The sequence below is a fragment of the Melanerpes formicivorus genome, unplaced genomic scaffold (assembly GCF_026170545.1).
Source record: "Melanerpes formicivorus ecotype bairdi unplaced genomic scaffold, bMelFor1.0.p_v2 SCAF_8, whole genome shotgun sequence".
In the NCBI taxonomy this organism is placed as follows: Eukaryota; Metazoa; Chordata; class Aves; order Piciformes; family Picidae; genus Melanerpes; species Melanerpes formicivorus.
The window spans coordinates 2,143,527-2,157,901 of NW_027142360.1; the positions used below are offsets into that span (position 1 = coordinate 2,143,527).

A 14,375-nucleotide genomic window follows, 5' to 3' on the forward strand; every position below is an offset into this window, starting at 1 on the left:
TACAATGCTAGGAGGTGGTTTAGTGCCATTGTACCTTCCCACAGCAGCACTCCCAGGCTGAGAAGTCCTCCACAGCCTCACATCCTTTATTTCCTTGGTTTGTTCCCAAGGTGAAAGATTATGGCTTGGTTAGGGGTTTTTTGTTCAGGTCTTGGGTTGGTTTTTTTGTTTTGTTTTGTTTTGTTTGTTTCCTTGGCAGAGGAAAGAACTTTCCTCAAAACCCATGTACATTTTAAGATAAGGAGTTCTCTTCACCCCTTCTACCTAAAGGGAAGAGATCATTTTCACACTTGAAAATGACCACCCCATTCTCTTCCTGAGGCTGGGGGACCTACAAGCCAGATTTGGCTGTAAAGCACCAGGTTTGCTTTCAGCAGACAACCCAGAGGACACAGAGCCACTTAGGGAAAATTCACAGAATGTTCACAGAATCACAGAGTGAAGGGACCTCAAAAGCTCCTCCAGTCCGAGCCCCCTGCCAGAGCAGGAGCACCTAGAGCAGGTCACACAGGAACACATCCAGGAGGGTTTGGAATATCTCCAGAGAGGGAGACTCCACAACCCCCCTGGGCAGCCTGTGCCAGGGTTCTGGGTTCTGTCTCCTTCATGGGGAAAAAATTCTCCCTCCTGTTTCCATGGAACTTCCTCTGCCTCAGCTTCCACCACTGCCTCTTGTGCTGGCATTGGGCATCCCCCAGCAGAGCCTGGCTCCAGCCTCTGGGCACTCACCCTGCACAGCTTTACCAACATGAGTGAGGTCAGTCCTTAGTCTCCTCCTCTCCAAGCTACAGAGCTCTCAGCTCCTCAGGCTCTCCTCATAAGTAAAATACTGCAACCAACACTGGCAAAACCAACCCAAAGCTCAAATTACCAAGCCAGACCCCAAGCTAGAGTGGCTATAAAGCTGTCACTTGGAAACCAGCACTGGGGCTTTTTTGGTTTTGGGGTGGTTTTTTTTGGCAAGTTTGTGTTTGCAGCTTTCCCTCAAAATACCTCAGGCTGGAAAGGTCCTTCTCACTCAGCAGGGATGCCGACAGGAGGGGATGGTTTGAGGAGCTGCAGCTCCCAGAGAGGTGGCACATTTTGCAGGAATGCTGATTGAAGGCCTGACCTTCTGCTGTTGGAGCCAGTGAGTAGGAAAGGGTCTCAAATCATGCGGATAGCAACAGTCAGCTGTCACATCCCTGCTGATCACAGCCACGCTGCAAGGAGATTATCCCTGCCTGTGGCTACGCTGCAGCCAGAAATGTGCCTTTGTGCGAGCAGAACCCAACGAGCGGAGGAGTGCCACTTGCCTCTCTTCCCTCCACCCCCCCTTCATTTGTTTGCTGTCTTGACTTGCACACAACAGGCTCCCTGGGAAGCACACAGAGTTAACGTGGCTTCCCCCCCCTCCACCTTCCAAAGAAACTGCCCAGGCTCGCTCAAGCATTTGTTTCAACATCTGTCGCTATCTGCAGCGAGTGGGGATGGATCAGTTGGGAGAAGATGGAGCTGTGTGTCTGTTGTTATTTTGAGGAGATACAGCCTGGTCCTAGCTTTTGGCTTGGATTTCTCCTTTTCCAAAATGCTTCTGCTGACACTTACATAACTTACTAAACGGTGTGAGGCTGACTTCAGAGAGCGGTTTCAGAGGGTTTGCATGCTTTGGCCCGAAAGGTGTCTGTGTAGGTATCCTGCACCATCAACTCTACTGTTAAATTCAACCTAGGCAGAAGCATCCCAGCCACATCCCATGGCTGAAGCTGTTTCAGCTGTGGAAGGCTAAGGCATGCAAAATGTCTCCAAGTTAGGCAAAACAATCATTTTAAAGGAGACCACACATGCTCCTTCTGCCCAGTGCATGGGAGGCACAGCCATTCCTCCCTCCTTCCCTCTTGGATCCTCCCTCCTTCCCTCCACCATGGATCTGGCAGGACATGGGGGGAGGGGAAGGTCTGCTGCACCTCCTGACTTCAGTGTCAACTTTGAACTCTTGAAACATGTTGGGAATGGGAGAAGCTCTTGAAATACTCTCTCCACTCAGCAATGCATTCATGCATGAGAGATTACATTGTTTTAGCCCCACTGCTATAAGGGCAGACCTTATTGCTGTCTACAACTACCTGAAGGGAGGTTGCAGCCAGGTGGGGGTTGGTCTATTCTCCCAGGCAACCAGCAGCAGAACAAGAGGACACAGTCTCAAGCTGTGCTAGGGGAAGTTTAGGCTGGAGGTGAGGAGAAAGTTCTTCACTGAGAGAGTTGTTAGCCATTGGAATGTGCTGCCCAGGGAGGTGATGGAGTCACCGTCCCTGGAGGTGTTCAAGGGGGGATTGGATGTGGCACTTGGAGCCATGGTTTAGTAGTCATGAGGTCTTGGGTGATAGGTTGGACTTGATCATCTTTGAGGTCTTTTCCAACTTTATTGATGCTATGATTCTGTATTATAGCAGTTCCCCACTTTATAAGCGGGCTCACAGGATGTTAGGAGTTGGAAGGGACCCAAAGAGATCATCGAGTCCAACTCCCTGCCAGAGCAGGACCACAGAATTCAGCACAGCTCACACAGGAACACATCCAGTTGGGTCTTGAACGTCTCCAGAGAAGGAGACTCCCCAACCTCTCTGGGCAGCCTGCTCCAGGGCTCTGGCACCCTCACAGGGAAGAAGTTCCTCCTCATGTTGAGGTGGAACCTCCTGTGCTGGAGTTGCCATCCACTGCCCCTTGTCCTAGCACAGAATGCAACTGAGCAGAGCCTGTTGCACCCTGCTGCTATGCCTGAATGATGGAGGGCAAATCCTTCGCAGGTGTGAATGGAATGACAGGAATTTAGCTCACTTGAGTATCACTTGGTGTCACTGTATCAGGATGAAGCTGTGGTTCACTCCTGTTGTATCTGTTGGGACAGGTGGGAAAATCGACCAGCTGGCATGTACCCTGCCCAAGGAGCTGAAAGGGAAAGACATGCGAATGGTGCCCATGGAGATGTTTAACTACTGCTCCCAGCTGGATGATGAGAACAGCTCTACAGTGCTGGACAATACTGGCCCACCCTGCACTAAAGGAAGCCCAGCTCCTACCAAATCTAAGTCTGGCTCAGAAACAGAAGTGGAGCCGAGCGTGGGGTGCCCTCAGAAGCAGCGGTACCGGCCCGTGAGCGTGCGCCGGGCCATCGGCACTGTGATCATTGCAGGGGTGGTCTGTGGCATCGTCTGCATCATGATGGTGGTGGCAGCTGCTTATGGCTGCATCTATGCCTCCCTCATGGCCAAGTACCACCGGGAGCTGAAGAAGAGGCAGCCGCTCATGGGCGACACAGAAGGCGAACACGAAGAGCAAAAGCAAATCTCTTCCGTGGCATGAAACTCTTCCAGGAAGGAAAGAACAGCAACCAACAAAGGTACCTGAGAGCAGTCAAGCATGGGGTCCTCCCAAAACACATCTCCACAGACAAAGAGACTGTGCTATTGCTCCACTTACCCAAGTAGTACAACATGCTTCTGGGGGGGAGGGGGTCAGGGCACCTGGCTCAATTTCTGTTCCTCTGCCCCAGGTCCGTATTGTGCCCTTTCACCCTTGGGCCCTCTCAGACAAATAAAGTAGAGTCAGACCTCGAGTGCTTGCTGTGCCTCATACCCTTGCACAGAGCTTCCCTCACACGCCTGCTGCGGAGTCAGCTGGCACCTGCTGGGAACCTGTGTCATCCTCTCAGCTTCAGTCCTGAGTCATACTGTATCCTGTCAAGAGCTCTCTGCAAACAGTGAGAGCAGATCTGTGGAAGTTTCTGTGAGGAGCAGAACGCCAGAAGCATCCACGCCTCGCTGTTAGGGTCACTGCTGTTGGATGACAGCAAGTTACTGCCCATTGCTACAAGCTAATGTTGCTGAGAGCACATCAGCAGGGAGGGAAGGTCCCTAGGAGATGACAACAGTCAGGTGGAGACTTCCTCTCTCACTTTTGAAGGTGGAAAGATACCTGTATCACTCTAACATGCTGCCAGGGAACAGTGTCCCTTGTTTTGGTCCTTGCCAAGTCCAAAGCTGTGAGCTGACACACACACAGAGAACTCCTTGCACAGACAGAGACACAGCCTCCTGTACACACACACACACACACACACACACTCATTGTGATCCCAGCACACACAGCCAGCCAGGCCCAGCTCCAGAGAGCCAGGCACCCCACCTGTGCATGCAGAGCCAGGTGTGCCCATGCTGACCTGCCTTCTGCATGCAGCCATGAGTACATTCAGTCACTTCACCTCACTCTCACCACCAGTGCAGAGCACCCTCTGGTTCAAGCCAAACACATCCAGCCTGCCACTGAGGAGCCAAGCAAAAGCACCTCAGCCATAGTGCAGAGCCAGCGGAAATGGGCAGGAGAGGACAGAGAGAGGCAAAGCCATTGAGGCTGTAGCATGAGTCTGTGGAAATGAGTACACAGGATGAAAAAAAATACTGTGTGTTCTTGTTTTCTGCTCTCTAAGCTAAAGGGAGAGAGTAAGGATCTGAAGCCTCCATCTAGAAATGTTTGACTGGCACAGCAGAAAAGGGTCGTCAGGAAAGACCAGAGGAGGAAGTGGCTTAACATCCTCAGTAGTGTAAGCCATTGTGAGGAGCACTGTGAGCCCAGGGAAAGATGGCAGGAGAAGACATGGCCCAAAAGCTGCTGGTGGCAGAGGGGCGAGCATGATGGATGCTTATGTAGCTGAGGTGACTGAAGAGAGAGGACACGGTTCTGGAGGGTCTTGAGGTAAAGGCTGAAAACTTGGGCCACAGTGTGGCACAGGTGGAAGAGCCTGGGAAGAGTCTGTGACAGTGAGCAGCATAGGCTGCAGACACTCTCCTCACCATCACCACTCCGTTCACTGCCATCCACAGCTGCACACGAGTGTGCCCGCACACAGCTGCGCACACTGCCACTCTCACACAGGGTGACTGCCCCCAAGGTTGGAAAGCCCTCAGACTGCAGTGCCTCCTATTAGCTCTTTCCAACTTCACAGGGAGGAAAAAAATTTAAAAGAGGAGGGAAAAAAAAAGAAAGAATAAAAGCAAGCAAAGGACCTCAAGATAAGGACTCGTTGTGTATGAGTGGCAGTGGGATAAAAGGCTGTCTCCAGGGGAGAGCACACATTGCCATGGTAACCTGCTCCAACCTGTCACCCTGGGTACTCCTGGGCCAGCAGGATGACACTGGAGGTCGTGCATCCGCAGTGCCTGTGGAGGGTGCGATCCCTGCTGCCAGGAAATCAGCTGGCAGCCAGCCCAGCTTTGCAGGGTGCTCCGCTAGCAACCTGTGCTCAGAGCCCAGCACACGCTGCGGGTGGACGCTGCCAAGGCAAGTGACCTCCTTCTCCCTGCTCCAGCTGGATCCCAATGCCTTCAGTCACCGTGAGGCCCTCCTGCCTGCTCTCCTGGATCCCCGTGGAAGTGATGCACGCTAGCTCCTCACCCCCTTCCGGTCCCAGACCATGGGCATGAATACCAAGGCTTTCATCAAAGTCTGGAGTGGCAAAATCTCTGCTGGACTCCACAGGGTCACCGGGATGCGCTGGAACGCTTTGGCATGACTTCCCTTTGGCACAGGGAATACCAAGGCTGCCCTGGAATAAGGACTGGGAGAAGCAGTTCACCCACAAGCGTGCACACACGTTGCACTCCCACTTCCAGCACTCTGCCTGTGGGGAAGAGCAGGGTCCAACAAGATGTGAGGAGGAAGGACTCTTCCCCTGTGCACTGTACAGCCATCAGCCATCCCATCTGCTGCAACCGTAGCCCTCTCTGAAGGGCAGAACTGGTGCACTGTAGACTCCATATGTGTGTTACTGCTGCTCCACATTCCCAGCAAGCCAGGACTAGACTCTGCCTGCTGGATCCAAACCTCTCCCCGACTTCCCGCTCTGGGGAGCTTCTCCCTTGACCATACTGGACTCGGCAAATCATACTTGAAATGGGACTTGAGTCAGAGCAGTATATTTATAGATCTATATTTTACTTGCATCAACTGATGGTGACATTGCACAAAACAAATGGGATCTATAGATGTGTGTGTGTGTGAGTGAGAGAGTGAGCAGGAGAGTGAGAGACTTTTTAAGGGGGTAGACTAGAGGTAAAATGAATGTGAGGGAGGCAGGGGACAATGCAGGGGCTGAGGGGTGTGTGAAATCCTCCTTTCCCTGCACCTTCCCTGTGACTTTCTCCTGCCCTGACCATTTTTTCCTTTGTTGCTCATAATATTTTCTGTAGCTTGTGCTGTGGGGCTGATGATGACCTTGCCCATTTGTTTTTATTTACAAGGCAGAAAGTCTGGATTCATCTCAACCCTAGACAAGGGACTGCTAGGTTTAGAAACCCACCCAGGAAAGGAGAAGACAGAAAAGGGGAGATAAGAGGGTTGCTGAGAAACGTGAAGGCTGGCTGCTAGGAGGAGTCCCACTGGAAAGCAAATACTGTGCTTGAAAGGACAAGGACCTGTCCTCTTTCAGTGCAGAGGAACAGGCTTCACTGGGAAATCCCCTCTTTGTCCCACTGTTTGCAGGGAGGCTCTTACTCTGTTCCCTAGCACCCCTGGCAAACAGGCTGGCCCAGAGTGACTGAGCTACTGCCCTGGCCAAGGCTCTTTAAGGAGCATGGTATCCAGTGTGGGCAGAAATAAAGCTCTCCTGTGGGAAGCTGCATACAGAATGAGACTCAGTGCTGCTTTTGTGTCCAGCCAATGGCTTCCTCTGGTGTGTGGAGGCAGAGGTCTCCCGCTCTCCCTGCAGGCACGGTGAGAATCCCCTGAGCACTCCCTTTGCTGCAGGCAGGTGCCTGCCATCAGGAAATGGACAGGCAAGTCCAGCACAGGCCAGGGTGCTGTAGGGCCTGGCAGAACCACCAGAAACATCCCTTCTGCTCCCCTTGCTCCCCTTCCCCACACACCCATCTGTGGTACAGGTAGGCACATTTCTTGCAGGGAACAGATGGCACTCATAACTTCTTTTTTCTTTTCATTACTGTTTGAGGGAGAGCAAGAAGATTTTCTAATGATTGAATGGAGGTTTCTTTGGCATGAGACAGAAAATTTTTAAAGGTATATTATATTTCTGGCTTGTTGTTACAGAAGAATAATAAAGAATGTATTTTCCTATGCTCCTTCTTGTTTAAATGAGGTCTCTGACAGTGATCTCCCCTCCCCCCCTGCAAAAGCAAAACTGCAGGGATACAGCCAGCCAGACAAAAAAAGCCCCCAAATTCCCACCTGGATGTGTGCTTGCCTGTGTGCAGTGCTGGAACCTGGACTGAAGACACACACATGTGCACACACATAGGCTGCACCAGTCACACAATCACAGTGTTCAGGGCTGGAAGGGATCTCAAAAGCTCATCCAGTCCAACCCCCCTGCCAGAGCAGGAGCACCTAGAGCAGGTCACACAGGAACACATCCAAGTGGGTTTTGAATATCTCCAGAGAGGGAGACTCCACAGCCCCCTGGGCAGCCTGCTCCAGGGTTCTGTCACCCTCATGGGGAAAAAATGCCTCCTCCTGTTTTGATGGAACTTCCTATGCCTCAGCTTCCACCACTGCCTCTTGTGCTGGCATTGGGCATCCCCCAGCAGAGCCTGGCTCCAGCCTCTGGGCACTCACCCTGCACAGCTTTATCAACAGAAATGAGATCAGCCCTTAGTCTTTTCTTCTCCAAGCTACAGAGCCCTAGCTTGCTCAGCTCAGCAAGCCTAGCCCTGCAGTGGAGGTGAGGCTGTGGGGCTAAATACTCCGTCAACCAAGGTGAGACCCTAGATCTAGAAACACACAGGGAGCCTGCTGCGGGGACACAGGCAGACAAGGGCGATTGTGTAACAAGGATAAGATACTGTGGCAATCAGCTCATTACATAAAAGTAGAAAGGGCCAAATTAATCCCTGGTGTAAGAACACAGAAGCCAACAGAGTTATATTCAGGTCAAAGCTGATTCCAAAAGCTTTTTTTTTTTTAATTGGAGCGTAATGTTCAATCAAACTTCCAGTGACAAACAGTAAGCTCTGGGTTCCTACAGCTCCAGCTTCCTGACCCTCCTCTGCAAGGTTATTCTGAACCGAATGGAAATTGCTATCTAATCCTATTGCACCCCCATGAACGCAAGCTGTCACCCCTAGAGCTGAGAGTCTCTCCACCAGCTGTTCACTGGCAAGGTCTCTCACACACAGCTAAGAAGTTTAAATTCCCCACTTCTGCACTTGCAGAGCTGAGCAGACACAACTCATCCTGTAAGGAAAAAAAAAGCTCATCCTGGTGCCTGAAGAACTACAGAAGATTTTAAACCCCACCACAAGCAAACCCTTGTGCCACCGTGCTCAGACCACAGCCACCCTGTTCCACTCAGTCTGATCTTCAGAGAGAAGCTGGGAGCAGAGCTCTGATCACCTGGTAACAGCTGAAGTGTTGTTCTGCTGGAAATGGACTTGCTGCAAGGGAGTCACCTGCCTGTTTCACAGGATGGTGTCCATGACATGGTTTAATCTAATTTTGCCACGTGGAGAGAGGAGCACACACGGATACTGCTTCCAGGATCTGAAGGGGGCTACAAGAAAGCTGGGGAGGGACTTTTGAGGGTGTTGGGTAGTGACAGGACTGGGGGGGATGGAGTGAAACTAGAAATGGGTAGACTGAGATTGGATGTTAGGAAGAAGTTGTTCCCCATGAGGGTGGTGAGAGACTGGCACAGGTTGCCCAGGGAGGTGGTGGAAGCCTCATGCCTGGAGGTTTTTGCAGCCAGGCTGGATGTGGCTGTGAGCAACCTGCTGTAGTGTGAGGTGTCCCTGGCCATGGCAGCGGGGTTGGAACTGGCTGATCCTGGAGGTCCCTTCCATCCCTGACAGCTCTGTGATTCTGTGAATTCTTACAGCACCAGAAATGTAGAGCAGGAAAACCAAACCAAACCAAACCCCCCAAACCACCATCACCAAACCCACAAAAGACCAAACAAAAGCCCCACAAAAAACCCCAACCAACCAACCAAGCAAAGCCAACACTTTCATCTGATGACTCTGAAAAAAACAGTTCCTGAATTATCTTGGAGCAGTTTGTGATTTTTTCCTGCAATTTGATGATTGTTATATGATCATTATTTGATGGTGGCCAATGGATTTGCCCTACACACATATCTAGCCCTGCACACATAGAACACCATCTACAGAAACATGCAGTTGTGTGTCTGTATATAGCACAAGTAAAATACATTCCAATAGAATTCCTCCTCACCATCTTCTCAATCAGCTGCTTGCTGTGCTGGCTTGAGCAGCTTTTGATAGAGCTGATTGGAAGCACAGGTCAGAGTGCCAGCTTCCACCCTCTGATTAGATGAAGGCAACTCCAGGCATGGGATTTCTGAGGACCCAAAAGCCTTCCCTCAGAGAACACTGTGCAATGCAGACAAAAGAACAACTGCTCCCTTATGAGGATGGCTACAGAAGGGAGTGCAAGCAAATAAAGGTTTCCTGTGTCACTCTGGGGAGCTCTCCACACCAGTACCAGCCCTGGAAACCTGAGGACGAGGCAGTATCCCCCACAGCTTTTCTCCCTTTAGAGGGTGGGAGAGAAGCATCCAACAGGGGCTAGGCCTCTGCCTGCCACAGTGACAGTGTGCTGCAGGCAGGCAGAGGCCATGTGCAGGGCACCTGGAGCCAAGGAGAAAGCAAAGGCTGCTGCTAAGAATAACTGCCTCGTGTGAAGCTTCTGGGCCACGACAACAATGTGCCGCTCTTCGCTCTAGGCTCCGAGCCGGGATCCGGCCCTTCACATTTGGTCCTTCTGTGTTCTAACTTGGGAATAAACTTGTTTGGCAGAGCAACTGCAGAAAACCAACTCGTAAAGGGCACGGACTGAGCAGCAAAGGCAGGTATTTCCCTTTGAGGGAATATGCACAGACAATATCCCCAGCTAGCCAAGCAGCTCTGCATAAAGCTCCAGGGAAATATCCAGAGTAACAACAGTGCCTCGCATTTCGATAGTGCTTGCCTTTGGCAGCTCTCTGGGAGCTTGCAAACATTAATGAATTCATAGAGGCAGAGAGATTGGGAGAGTATAAAGGCCAGAAGGGACTTTAGATCATCCAGCCTGACCTTCCGCGTGTCGCACGCCACTTGGAAAGTGTGCGGAAAAGAACCACCAAACAGCGCGTGAGGGTGGCAGGAAATGCCCTGCTCTGGAAGGCTTAAAGAGCTCAAGCTGTTGAGCTCATGAAACAGCAAACAGAGAAGTTCCTCTGTGGAAAGCCCAGCAGTGAGTGTTTACATGCTGCTGGGGCGAATCTTCCCGAAAGACATTGACTTCTGATGGAAAAGGAGATGAATCACTCAAGCACAGAAACGTTCAGGCTGGGAAAGCCTCTCAGGATCACCAAGTCCAACCCAGAACACTACTCTGCAAGGCTCACCCCTAAACCATAGCCCCTAGCACCACAGTCAAACCACCTCGAAGCACATCCAGGCTTGGGGACTCCACCACCTCCCTGGGCAGCACATTCCAAGGCCTGACCGCTCTTGCTGGGAACAAATTCTTCCTACTGTCCAGTCTGACCCTGCCCTGCTGCAGCTTGAGGCTGTTCCCTCTTGTTTTATCACTAATTCCCTGGGAGAAGAGACCAGCACCAACCTCTCCACAACCTCCTTTCAGGTAGTTGTAGACAGCAATGAGGTCCCCCCCAGCCTCCTCTGTTTCACACTAACCATCCCCAGCTCCTTTAGTTGCTCTTCATAAGATTTCTTCTCCAGGCCCTTCACCAGTTCCTTGCCCTCCTCTGCACTCTCCTCTTTTCTCTTGGTACCTTACTATGATAAACATCCATGTTCAGCATGAATGCTTAATGTCTCATTTCAATCTGTCTGGTTTCCTGTCACAGGTTTTTGTTATGCTTCTCTCCCCTAGATTAATACACAGAAAAACCTTCCAGTAACCAGCACCTTTCACAGTGAAGGCACTTTATATTCTAATAAAATAATCTCTCAGTCTTCTCTTGGGTGAAATAAGCAGACTGAGTTCATGAAATCTTCTGCTGGAAGGAGTTTCCTTCCCTCTGGAGCAACACTGTTTGCCATACTGCCCGATTTCCCCCCTCCTGTTAGAAGCATGCACCTCACCCACTGAAATCTGTGTTCTGTATTGCAGATACTGCCAAACCATTCCAGCCCAGAAAGTCAACCACACCCTGGGCTCATCAAGAGAAGTGTGGCCAGCAGGTCAAGGGAGGTTATTCTCCCCCTCTGCTCTGCTCTGGTGAGACCCCACCTGGAGTACTGCCTCCAGTTCTGAAGCCCCTATAATGAGAAGGATCTGGAGGTGCTGGAAGGTGTCCAGAGAAGGGCCACAAGGATGAGCAGAGGGCTGGAGCAGCTCTGCTATGGAGACAGACTGAGAGAGTTGGGGCTATTCAGTCTGGAGAAGAGAAGGCTCTGAGGAGACCTTCTTGTGGCCTTCCAGGATCTGAAGGGGGCTACAAGAAAGCTGGGGAGGGACTTTTTAGGGTGTCAGGGAGTGATAGGACTGGGGGGAATGGAGTGAAACTAGAAATGGATAGATTCTGATTGGATGTTAAGAAGAAGTTCTTCCCCATGAGGGAGGTGAGACATTGGAACAGGCTGCCCAGGGAGGTGGTGGAAGCCTCATCCCTGGAGGTGTTTGCAGCCAGGCTGGATGTGGCTGTGAGCAGCCTGTGTGGGGTGTCCCTGCCCATGGCAGAGGGTTGGATCTGGCTGATCCTTGAGGTCCCTTCCAACCCTGACAGTTCTATGATTCTATTGCTATACAATAGCTAATAGCCCCTTGCCCTACTCCTTGCCACCAAACAGTGTCTCACTAGCTCGGCTAGTGCTGTTCCTACTTTAACGATGAAGGCACATGGAAATGCAAGGGCAGGACCCCTTTTAGAGAAAGTGGTAACTGGTTTTTTTTAGAGAAAGGGGGAAACTGCTTCTGATCTCACTTAAAATCACCTATAGAGTCCTATCAGTGCATTGGGTTTTAAACAAGACTCCCCAGATTCACGCAGCTCTTGGCAACAGAAAAAGCCAGGCCTGTAGTTAAACAGATGGGCCCCTTCCAGCAGCCTCCCCTTCACGTCCACTCAGGGGCTATATGGTTTGTCTTGCATGTCATAAATGTCTTCGATTTCCCAGTTATTCTTCCTCTCTTCCCCTTCTTCTCACCCCCTTGTGACTGATCATCCCCTTTTCAGTGCCTGCCTCTGACCAGCTGCTTTTCTGATTCTCCCTTCTCTGATCTCCTCAGCTGTCACCTCTCAGCTGCCACAAAGCACACCAGCCCCCACGTCCCCATCTGCTTTTTAAAGGCTTGTTACCATAAGCAAGGGCTTCTCTGCTCACTCTTCATTGCTTTGCAAAATCCAAACCAATCAAGGGAAACCACCACCTGGTCAAAGGCTGAAAGAGAGAGGGGGGTTTAGGCCAGCCCTAAGTTCTGGCCTCACAGGTAGGTTCTGTTTGGGCTTTCAGCTGCATTATCAGGCACATTTTTATTCAGTCATGACTTAAATCACAGAGTATCTGAATTACACAGCTAACAGGCCCAGCTTTGTGCTCAGAGTGCTGCAGTAAACAGGGAGTGCCCTGAGAGACTGCTCTGTGGTTCACTTGCTTGCTGGTAATTGTATTGTGGCATGGTGAGACTTCAGCTGCTCCCTGGGGATGGAGAAGGGGCTGCAGGCTAGCAGGCTTCTTACAGGCTTTTCAAGCTTCAGCATAAGCCTATTTGTCTTTTTACCTCAGATGCTGGCTAAAGCTGCATTACCCTAATGCCTAGAAACCTTCTTGCTAGTTTTCCATACCAAATGTTTTCAGGGTCTATCTATACTGCAGTGTCTTCACACAAGCCACGTGCTTTAGTTGAAGCATTCCACAGGCTCACAGGATGCTAGGGGTTGGAAGGGATCTCTGAAGGTCATTGAGTCCAACTCCCCTGCCAGAGCAGGACCATAGAATCCAGCACAGGTCACACAGGAACACATCCAGACAGGGCTGGAAAGGCTCCAGAGAAGGAGACTCCACAACCTCTCTGGGGCAACCTCTTCCAGTACTCTGGGACCCTCACAGTCAAGAAGTTCCTCTTCATGTTGAGGTGGAACCTCCTGTGCTGCAGTTTCCATCCATTGCCCCTTGTCCTATCCCAGGGCACAAGTGAGCAGAGCCTGTCCCTGTCCCTTCCTTCTTGACCCCCAGCCCTCAGCTATTGATAGACATTGATCAGATCCCCTCTCAGCCTCTCCTCCCCAGGCAGTGTTGCAGTCCCTTCAGCATCCTTGTAGCCCTCCCTTGGACTCTCTCCAGCAGATCCCTGTCCCTCCTGAACTGGGGAGCCCAGAACTGGATGCAATATTCCAGGTGAGGTCTCAGCAGGGCAGAGTAGAGGGGGAGGAGAACCTCCCTGGATCTGCTGGACAAACTCCTCTGAATGCACCCCAGGATCCCATTGGCCTTCTTGGTCCCCAGGGCACATTGCTGTCCCATGCAGAGCTTGCTTCTACCAGGACTCCCAGGTCCTTCTCCACAGGGCTGTGCTCCATCAGATCCCCTCCCAAACTGTGCTGCTGCAGTTGTATTATTCCTTCCCTCCAAGAAGCATTTATTACAGCAATCCTATCCACGCTGGCCTTTGCTGCATGTGGTGGAACAAGCTTGGTTCTCCCAGGCTCCTCTCACAAAGCCAGGCTGCTACTTCCTCTCATCATCTTTCTGTCCTGTCTGTACCTGTTTCAACCTTTATTCCTTTTGCCAAAACTCTAAGGTGAGGAAAGGCCTCACAGAGTTTTGGGTAGGAGTGAGCACCAGAGCATCTCTGTCCCCACTGGGATCAGCTCTCCAGGTATGTTCTAGGACATCTTTTGCTTCACCCACACTGCAACACGCTATCACTTGCCATCATCCTACCATCACCTAAGACAGAAGCTCTCAGAATTCTTCTTCTGAGCTTTCTCATGCTCTGTTTATTCCTGCTGAGTCCACCCAGCTGCCTTTCAGCAAAGATCTCAGGACAGAACCAGGCAGATGACAAAGGTTGCCTGGATTTGACATGGGCAATTCAGCCTCTGCTGAGGCTCCTCACTGGGCCCAACAGTTCCCAGAGGCTGCCTCTAGTCCTGCTTGCTGTGCTCTCTGCCACATCTCACAGAGTGCCCAGCTTACAGGAGACCTCTAACACCAGTTCTCAAGTATATGACACCTTGACTACTGTCATACTACTGAAATTCATTTTGTAGCTGGTCCTCCTGCCAAGGTCAAACAAGGTTTTCTTTATACTGTCCTGGTCCTTCCCTCTACCAGCAATTCCTTCTAGTGCTGAATCACCAGGACAGTTCCTCACTACCTATTGCTGTCTGACTCAGGGTCTCAGGTTAGTATTAGCAC

At 51.2% G+C, this 14,375-nt stretch overlaps 2 protein-coding genes across 4 annotated transcripts in view; one reads left to right on the forward strand and one right to left on the reverse strand.

The window, feature by feature from the left end:
- Positions 1 to 7,099, forward strand: part of LRTM2 (leucine rich repeats and transmembrane domains 2) — a 29,602-nt gene extending 22,503 nt beyond the window's left edge. For all 3 annotated transcript variants that reach the window (XM_068141827.1, XM_068141828.1, XM_068141825.1), the window contains one exon: positions 2,888 to 7,099. In XM_068141827.1, coding sequence (XP_067997928.1) covers positions 2,888 to 3,342 — 455 coding nt within the window. In that variant the 3' untranslated portion in view covers positions 3,343 to 7,099. The remainder of the gene's footprint in view (positions 1 to 2,887) is intronic.
- CACNA2D4 (calcium voltage-gated channel auxiliary subunit alpha2delta 4) overlaps positions 1 to 14,375 on the reverse strand; it is a 197,890-nt gene that overhangs the window by 56,502 nt on the left and 127,013 nt on the right.